An 8,945-nucleotide genomic window follows, 5' to 3' on the forward strand; every position below is an offset into this window, starting at 1 on the left:
ATGAGTATCCTCAATATTATTACCTCAAACTGTATTTAACTGCATTGCTTGAGTAAATGTAGCAAGTTACATCACACCACATTATTTTGTTTTGTGAAAACAGACCAATAGTCAAAAAAACATATTCGAAGTTAAGTGAAGGGCAGTTTTGGAAATATTGAAAATGAAGATGAAGACAAAGATAAACCACACCATTTTTATTGATTTGGTCGATGATTTAACTTGGGTAATCACATTGACATTATTTTATTGGAGTCCAGACTAAAAGTAAAAATTAATAAGTGAATATAAACTGAGCATCACAAAAAGATAAGAAAATCAGAACCCTCTGCTGCAATTATGTCACTTATATTGTGAGACTAGATCATTTTTTAATGTAAAGTGTGATGTTTAAATGAAAGGCAGGATGGGGTTAGTTGCAATACATGTTTGTGTGTGTCTTCATATATGTACATACTACATGTGTACAAATATCACGTACTAGCTTCATAGATATGGCCCTGATTTTGGGGCATTAGTTGTGAGCATGGTTATGACCTTGCCCTCAAAGCACCACTGGTTGACCCTCTCCTTGGGGTCCCTCTTGGGGTCGCCATACCCCCACACTCTCTACGGCATGCTTCCAGGGACACAAAGTTATTAGCGTTTCCATGGCAGCTTCCATACCAGAACTCAGTACATTTGCCAGTGTCTGAGTCGTAGTAGAAGCGGACAATCCAAGTATCACAGGGGCCCTCATCACGTGGCATGGAGCAAATATTACCAGTGGATGGAGGGGCAGGAGGTGGTGGCTGTTGCTTCCAAAGGACAGAAGGAGAGAGATAAATCACCCTGTATAGCCAGTAAATGTAGCATACATTTTTACAGTTATGTGTAGCAGGGACAGTTGCAGTTCTATTTTTTAAATAAGGTATTAAAGTAATATAGCGTTCCATTTCCGTAAAGTTGGGGGACTTGTTAAAGACAACTTAAAATAATAATGATCCAAACTTTTGCAGCAGGCACCAACATATCCTGATTTTTATTCGTTATTATGGTTCAAGCTCTTAAGACACTGCTTCCCACACTTCCCTTGTTACAACTCAATAGTGTCTTTCGCCAGAGCCTGCTCCCCTGGTGAATGCTAATTTTGACTTGTAAAGTCAGTGGAGAGTCCCTTTAATAAATCTAACGTAAATGAATTGATTGAAACAAGATGAGAAACGGATGTGACACCTACCACAGCTGTCAGGTACTCAGGACATCCAGCCCTTCCAAATCCTTGAGCTGGAGTCACACCATCCAAACAACAGCCGTACCTAAGGAAGACATTTCTTTTCTTCATGTTGGAGAAACTTAATATTTAGCCAATATGCATTTCATCAATTGAATTTATGTAATGTATTTTATCCAGGGAGCCGTGTTACCTGGTGCGAACACAGTCATCTCGGGAGCAGCCCTCGTTCCTGAGCCCTGTGGCAGCGGTTTGGCCGTCAGGACAGCAGCCATAGAATGACTGTGCACAGCGAGGACCAATCACAGGAGGGTAGGTAGCCATGTTTGTATGTGGCCTGGAAGCTAAAGCAAGGAAACACAGACGTGGTCAAACAAGCTTGCCATAGATCTGCTAAAATATGTGTTCATCCTTTGTTAAAGGTATGGGATTAAATTTAGTTGTAGTTAGGTTTGGCTGGATATTTTTTAAGAAAGTAAGTGTGACTTTCAGTAGTAAACTATTAAAATAAACACTTGGGGTTTTGTGTTTGTGAATGAGAAACAAGAAAGCCACAAAAAAGCAGTCCAGTCATGGTCTAGATGGCAATACACAACAAAAGGGCACCACTTCCTTTATTGCTCGAGAATGCATCCAATAAATGCATGAAAATAATGAGAGTAAATATCTAGGCTCGAAAAACTAGTTGTGCATTCTTCCTAACTACTGCTTTGACTGCACACCTAAAAATATTTTTATGTTCAATCACACATGGAAAGAAAATAACGTTTCAACAAAACATCCTCTACATGCACACACCTGAAGGGTCTCCTGGAACATGGGGCAAAAATCCTCTTATGGTGCTTTCATGTGCCCTGGGGTCCTGTACACTCGGGACCGCTAAACATAAAGTACATTGTTTACATACAAACAAGCACAGACAATCAAACCAAAAGAACGTTTGATTGGTACAGATTTGGCTCACTCTGTGCTCTGGGACATTGCTGTGAGTTGCATGTCTCCACAGAGAGAGGTCTACTGGCTGTTCCACAGCGGGCCTCTGAGTAAGGGTTTAGATCTGTATCAAAACAGCCCACTCTCCTCTCTCTCACACCACCACCGCAGCTTCTTGTGCACTGCAGAGAAAAACAGGACAGGGTAATTAATGTTGAGATAAAGGAGAGGCATGATCTCACTTCCCAGTGCACAACGCTTTTTATGCTCGGTTTCACCTACCAGTCCGTAGTCAGTCACATGCCAGGTGATGTGTGTGTGACAGGCAGGTCTGCGGCAGGTCTGGACAGACGTGGGTCTTGCCAGTCCACTACAGGCATGGTCATCCAGACGTTCCCCACCCGGCCCAACACAGGTCACCTCCCTCGTCTGCTGGCCCTCCCCACAAGTCACCGAGCACTGACCATCATATGTGACAAAACATAAAATTAGTTTTCAGTCCCACCAAAAAACTACAATTAAAATATCATTAACAATTCAATTTGGACTCCTCAGCCTAACGATCCTAGATAGTTGAGACCACAGTCAAGACAGTTGGTACTGTACCATGACAGTAACAGTACCAGTTAAAGCAAAATTTTCGCTCCACTCTTGGACAGTGCAAAAATACAGAAAAAGTGAACACAGATTTGTTCACTTATGTTGTATGTTCTACTGTGCAAATATACACCAGAAGTCTTTTGTTGGGCCTTCTTCCCATTCTGTCGCCAGAAACATGCCCTTGCCTGTCTGCACGATGCCCAAAATTTAAGATTCTCTACTGTATGGTACAAACCACACTGAAGCTGGAGACACTGTACTCCGCAGCACAAGGATGCATGTTGCAGGCCTGCTGGCTGTGTGGCCTCTGCAGGCGCTGGGTGATGCAGTAAGACTCTTCCACCACACGGGGGTTCCCTGGGTCCTGAACCCAACACTCCACGTTGCGATACTGCATGCCTCCATTGCATGAGGCAGAGCATTGTCCATAGACACCAGTTTTGTATATATATGTGAGTGTCTTGCTTGGGTGAGGAGCAACAGCAATGGGGGCAGCAGAGTGAACGGAATTAGTGTCCTCATCCAAGCCCATAAACTCTCCCTGGGTCAGTATCTGGAGAGAGACAAATTATTTTCAATCACAATACTGTACTTGTGCACTCCTGAATATAAACAAAGCTACTAATTAAGTAAAACAGAAAATTATATTCTACAGATAAACAGTACAAGAGCTCTGAAAGTCTGTCATCATATTTTGGATCCCAGTTTTTCCCCCACCCTGCAGAAGCCAGCCACACAGATATCAGTGCGGCCCACATAGCACGGAGTCCCGTCCACCACTGCAGTTCTGTGTCGGTAGAAGAAGTTCTCTCCTCTTGGGACACAAGTCAGCTCACATGGATTGGATGCTACAAAAACAAATAGTAGATTGGTAGATCCATTAGTGTACACACTAATTTTTAATATGTTTTGATTGACTAGGGTTTTCTGTATAGTGTGGTGCAACACAAATAGTGTCAGATTGTATATTATGACAAACTTGATTAACACCTACACCTCTGGTAATCAAAGGAGGTTAAATGACACACTAAGGAATGTGGATGTACCGAACATGATAGGTCTCATACCTCCATAATAAGGCACCCATGTCTGCCTCTTGCTCTGAAAGTCCATTCTGTCCAACTGGGCGCACTGCTCCTCCCTGAAGTCCCGTGATCCAGCTGGACATTCCTGTAATGACACAACTTGTTGGATTATTGTCATATTTAAAGACCCATTAGTGCAGGTTGTGGGTGGATGCAATTTAATGGGAGGAGGAAATAAATGGTTTAAGGATAAATACATGTGTGTTGCAGGTTCGGAAGGACTTAGAGGAGCCTCTGCAGTTATGTCCCCCATCTGTCCTGTAAGAGAAAGGAAAGAATGCTTTGCACTTGCAATCCAAATACATCTCTTTACTTTTAAATGTATTTGGCTTGATTGGTCATGTGTGCAACATATTTAATAGGTGCGTAACTTTACAATTTATCTTATTGTGATGTTTTATAAAGAATAAAGTAGTAACTGAAAATCAGAAGGCAAATAAAAGAGAGCCATAGATGTAGAATATAAAAAAGAAGATGATTTGACAAGTGATGTGCTGCTTTTATTCCTGATAAAATCCTAGCGGCCTGCACCCTACGTCTCCATGTCCTACCCATTGACTGTAAAATTTGTTTTAAAATGTATAAACAGTCTATGGTCCTACCTCGAAGTGATGCATTTCCTGGTTCGCATTGCCACTCCCGTGCCGCAGGTGCGGCTGCAGGGCCCATAGGCTCCAAACTCTCCCCAGTAGTCATGGGTTGGCTGTGTCAGCTGAAAAAAAACAACAACAGTAAAACTCTGATTCTGCAGCTCCGCCTCTGGAACACACAGTACTCTCACACACCATATCATAATCCATCACAAACCACTAACACACACTGGGGGCATGTTAGAATCACCAAAAATAGAAGCCAGAACATTTAACCTCAAACTGTCCCCCACAGGTTGCATAAAGTTGCTTTATGGCATGTGAACAGCATCATTGCTTGCACATGTGTCAAGTGTTCTTTGCTATTTCCATCCATACTAAAGCGCTTACTACTGACATGAACTTTCAAATAGTAAAATGTTATTAAAATCGTTAAAGTGAGACTCACAGTAAAAGCAGGTCCAGCCAGCAGCTGTAGGAGAACCAGGACTTGTAGGGTCTTCATTTTCAGGATGGCTGCAAAATAATTCAACTTTCAATGCAAGTACGTCTTTTCATTAGATGAGATTAGATTAAACTTTATTGTCATTATACAGGTACAGGTACAAGGCAACGAAATGCAGTTTAGGCCTAACCAGAAGTGCAATTGCAGTAAGTGCAGGATATACAATGGTTCCATTAGTGCAGGTTTCCATTTCAATTTTATTTATAGTATCAATTGTTCAAAGGTCCATTATGAATGATGAGTACATTAAATCAAAACCCAATTAGTGATTTCCTTGGACATTTCTTTACTTGTGTTTAATGCATGCATTTCATCTGCAAAGTATTTCACCTGGATAGATTATGTAAACTGCTAATAACATCATCAGGTCGGGTTTTGTCTTACCTTTTTGAAGTGAATTCCCAGCTGGTCAACGAGCAGTCCAGAGGGATGTGCACCTCACTAGTGAAGGTGAAGGCACTGACACCCAGCTTTCTGTCTTCTCACCCTAGCTGGTCACCAACACCACATCTCCTAAAGTGTCAGGTTTCATCCACACAAAGAAACTGTTTCCCCCCACCAAGAAAACGTGATTTTTTTTTTTTTAACGTTGAATATAAGCTGTGATTTCATCTATTTGGAGCACACGTGTTCCCACTTAAAACCCTCAGGCTGTCAGACTACTTATAGTTTTATATCAAGTATGCAGCCATGAGTTTTAGTTAAAGACGTCAAAATCAAAAAATGGGGTGTTGTGCAACAATTGAGTGAACTTATTTGTTTGTTCCAACACAAAGGACATTTTGATTAACAAATTAAATGGTTGCACATTGCAAATATGGAAGAAATCATATCCTTCATATGAGAAACCCAAAATGAGATTGAGGGTAAAACACATCTTTAAATTACCCATTGATTGATTTTTTTTATCTTGGTTGCTGGCCACTGATTATCCCTTTCACACACTCCACAACCACTAAATACAGACTAGTAAGTCAGCAGAGGAGCTGAGGAGCCCCAAGGCTCCATTTAGGTCTATTTTAGTGAGAAACCACAGTGGAGCCTAGTAACGTATGTACTTAAGACTGTCAACAAAGTATATATTGGTGGTGGAAGGTGTTTGTGTGTGTGTGTGTGTGTGTGTGTGTGTGTGCGTGTGTGTGAGCGGGTGCGTGTTTGAGTGTGTGTGTGGGTGGGTGGCCAGAAAAAAAACACTTATGTCAGCAGAAGTCATAGTAAATCATTTGTTGAGACACAGCACAGATCTTGGTGTTGATCCAACTTTATTATTTTCTTAGGTTGCATGCATTGTAATACTGGACTGAGTGTAGCGATACAGAATCACGCATTTTGCAAACTCTGTGAATGTGTTTGTCAGATATAGACTTAAAAAGCACAATTCGCACAACAAAATTTGTTATTTAATGCCATTCAAGAATCCCATTAAAGCAAATCTCAGCATCTCACTCCCCCTCCACATCCACATCCACAGCCCTCACAGTTTTGTTTTATCCTCAACGAGAAACCTTGCAGGCCTTCAGTCACTTTCTGTCCTTCAAAGCTGCTGGTCCAGTTTCTCTGCTTGCTTCTCTGTGACTTCGAAGTCACTCTTGGTGTTGAACAGGCCGTCCATTGTATTTACGATCTCCTGCATCTCTCTGGATAACTCACAGTAACCTTCCTTAAGGTCTTCTTGCTGCTGCCTCAGGTCCACCGCCGCACGAATCAGCTCAGTGGCCTGTTGGCTGCAGTGGCTCCGCAGCTTCTCCACGTCCGACAGCAGCACCTCCATGCTCTTCATCAGCTGCTCCAGCCGGTCGCCGGTTGCCTCGAGCCCAGATGAGTCCAGGGTCCCATCCTGTGTGTTGTCTATGGCCTGGGCCTCAGACTCCAGGTCTTCCTTTGACGCCATCCTCCAGTTGAAGTATCTCTCAGGCACCTGATACTCAATTCAGACTTCAATGAAACAGATGCTGTATCTGGAAGAAAGGGGAATCATTTAGCAGGCAGCCAATGGCTGTAAAAGGTTAAAGGGTAAAAACAACTCAATTATTAAGAAAAAGGCAGAGAAATGTCAAAGATGTGAAGCTGCTCCAACACTTTTTGTCTCTCTCAGCAGGGTAATAAGATCCTTGCAAGGTGTGAAAAATGCACTTCTGACTAATCCCCTACGCTTGTACACATACAGTGTGTGTGTGTGTGTGTGTGTGTGTGTGTGTGTGTGTGTGTGTGTGTGTGTGTTTGTGTGCAGGTCCATGTGTATGTGCGTTCAGGTGGCCTTTCACTGACTTATGCTGTCCTGTAATCCATTTAGGGAAGCTGCCCAAAGCGACACCCTCCCCAGTCCAGACCATCGCGTGGTCGAGTGAGCGGCAGGCGGGACATCAGATTACGTGGTTCTTCTTCCTCCGAGCCTATTCACTGCCATGGCTGTCTGAGTAGACAGATTAACCCACATCTTTCTGCGGGTGGCCTTGACGCTCACATGCACACACTCATAGGTGCAATACAATCTGAGTTTTTTAGTCTTTCTAACCACTCTGTCTTTCCATCTGCTTTTTTAAGGTGTTGCTCTATTATTGAACTTCTCACTGTGTGTTTGGGCCAAACTCTTGTTTATAGTTGATGGTATCATCAGTTGGTTTAAGACATACTTTGACAACTTTGAGGAGATAAAGCTCATGCACAGCAGCAGTTAGTCAAAGACTTTTCCACAGTGCTGCTGTGTATACATGTTAAAACTCATTCAAAACATTTGACAATCAAGCTATAGATACACGCATGTGAAGCTGTCTTTCTTCTATCTTCTATCAATACTTTACACATTTGTTTTAAAGATCATGTAAGTGGTTTAATCAATCAAACACAGACAATGGTTACAAACAATTTCTCTGGATTCTCAGTTTTCAAGTTTTAGAAAGAAAAGTGTGAGATGACGGCTCATTTGTTTGAGGGTGCTCCATTAAGAATAAAGAAAAGAATTACGACTTATATTCTCTCACATGACAAACAGCATATTCCAACTGTTTTTCTTCAGTCAGTGAGAAAGGGATGATGGAAGTCCACGTGTTTAAACACAAGTTAAAGAGCCATGATGGGTACCAGCCCTTTAAATGGCTGTGAAGATAAGGAGTCGAAATGGTGACCTCACCACCTTCAATCTCTTATCAAAGCAAGCAGGCTTGCTGCAGGGAGGGCCGCTGTCGGTGGAAGATTGCACTCTTTCTGAGAGGTAAATCCAGCAGTGTAAACACTAGCTGTATCAAAAGGGGCTTTAAGGAATTATTCATTTCGGACTAAGTTTTGCATCATCAACCATGAGAACAATTCAATTAATTAAGACAAAACATATAAACATGAACATACAGTAAAGCAAAATGTTTAAATACAGGAACAAGAATATAGTAGTTTTGTTGCACCTTAGATCAATAAAGAAACACACATTTGGTACATTTGGGATGTATACATGTACATGTGTATGTATCATAAATGAGAATAGTAGGCTAGTTAGTCAGTATTAAGGCATCAGCATTAGACACACAATCAGCACAACATTGCAAATTAAAAAAAGAAAACTGCAAATGTTTGGATTTAGTAAGTTTGTAGACCTAACTATTAAACGTAAACACATTTTTTTTAGCAGACATAATTGCATTTAAGCAAGCATAAAATAAGAAAATAAAGTCTTACTTGTTCCTGTGGTTATTTACTGTCTGCATCCAGTATGTTTCAACGTGTTTTCAACAGATCAGATAGTGTCCAGAGCACAGCGGCTCTGCCCACCTCACAGCAAATATATTCCCTCATCATGACGATGGTCTTGATGTTTCTATTTCAGACCGAACACTAAATGGTGCTTATCAGCAACTCACACAGAATCTTTAGTCGTGCGAGTGGTGTGACAGGCAACATCTGTAAAATTCCTGCAACCTAAAGGCACTTTCAGACTTACTATGATGAACTATTAATTCAATCAATAATAAGTATTACTATTTACCCTGTATATGTTTCTTGAGTTCGCAGAATTATTTTACAAACTA

At 41.5% G+C, this 8,945-nt stretch overlaps 1 protein-coding gene across 1 annotated transcript; it reads right to left on the reverse strand.

Annotated features, from left to right (window-relative positions):
* Positions 1–182: 182 nt before the first annotated feature.
* Positions 183–5,625, reverse strand: paplnb (papilin b, proteoglycan-like sulfated glycoprotein). The gene is made up of 14 exons (XM_034900626.1): positions 5,311–5,625; positions 5,056–5,062; positions 4,870–4,931; positions 4,434–4,543; positions 4,029–4,089; positions 3,814–3,916; positions 3,464–3,594; positions 2,982–3,299; positions 2,429–2,605; positions 2,178–2,328; positions 2,012–2,092; positions 1,407–1,557; positions 1,220–1,298; positions 183–797 (listed from the first exon to the last, which is right to left on the reverse strand). Exons 3-14 carry the CDS (start codon positions 4,924–4,926, stop codon positions 531–533), a joined length of 1,686 nt encoding a protein of 561 aa, XP_034756517.1. The 5' UTR covers positions 4,927–4,931; positions 5,056–5,062; positions 5,311–5,625; the 3' UTR covers positions 183–530.
* Positions 5,626–8,945: the final 3,320 nt, after the last annotated feature.

Source organism: Etheostoma cragini, chromosome 18 (assembly GCF_013103735.1).
Source record: "Etheostoma cragini isolate CJK2018 chromosome 18, CSU_Ecrag_1.0, whole genome shotgun sequence".
In the NCBI taxonomy this organism is placed as follows: Eukaryota; Metazoa; Chordata; class Actinopteri; order Perciformes; family Percidae; genus Etheostoma; species Etheostoma cragini.

What these genes read in the sequence shown, in the direction of transcription:
- paplnb (XM_034900626.1), bottom strand. Translation starts at nt 4,926, where the DNA reads ATGAAGACCCTACAAGTCCTGGTTCTCCTACAGCTGCTGGCTGGACCT. An exon ending in TCCGAACCTGCAACACACAT is followed by an intron (nt 3,917 to 4,028) that starts GTATTTATCCTT and finishes GTGTCATTACAG; the next exon opens with GAATGTCCAGCTGGATCACG. An exon ending in ATGTGACTGACTACGGACTG is followed by an intron (nt 2,329 to 2,428) that starts GTAGGTGAAACC and finishes TTTTCTCTGCAG; the next exon opens with TGCACAAGAAGCTGCGGTGG.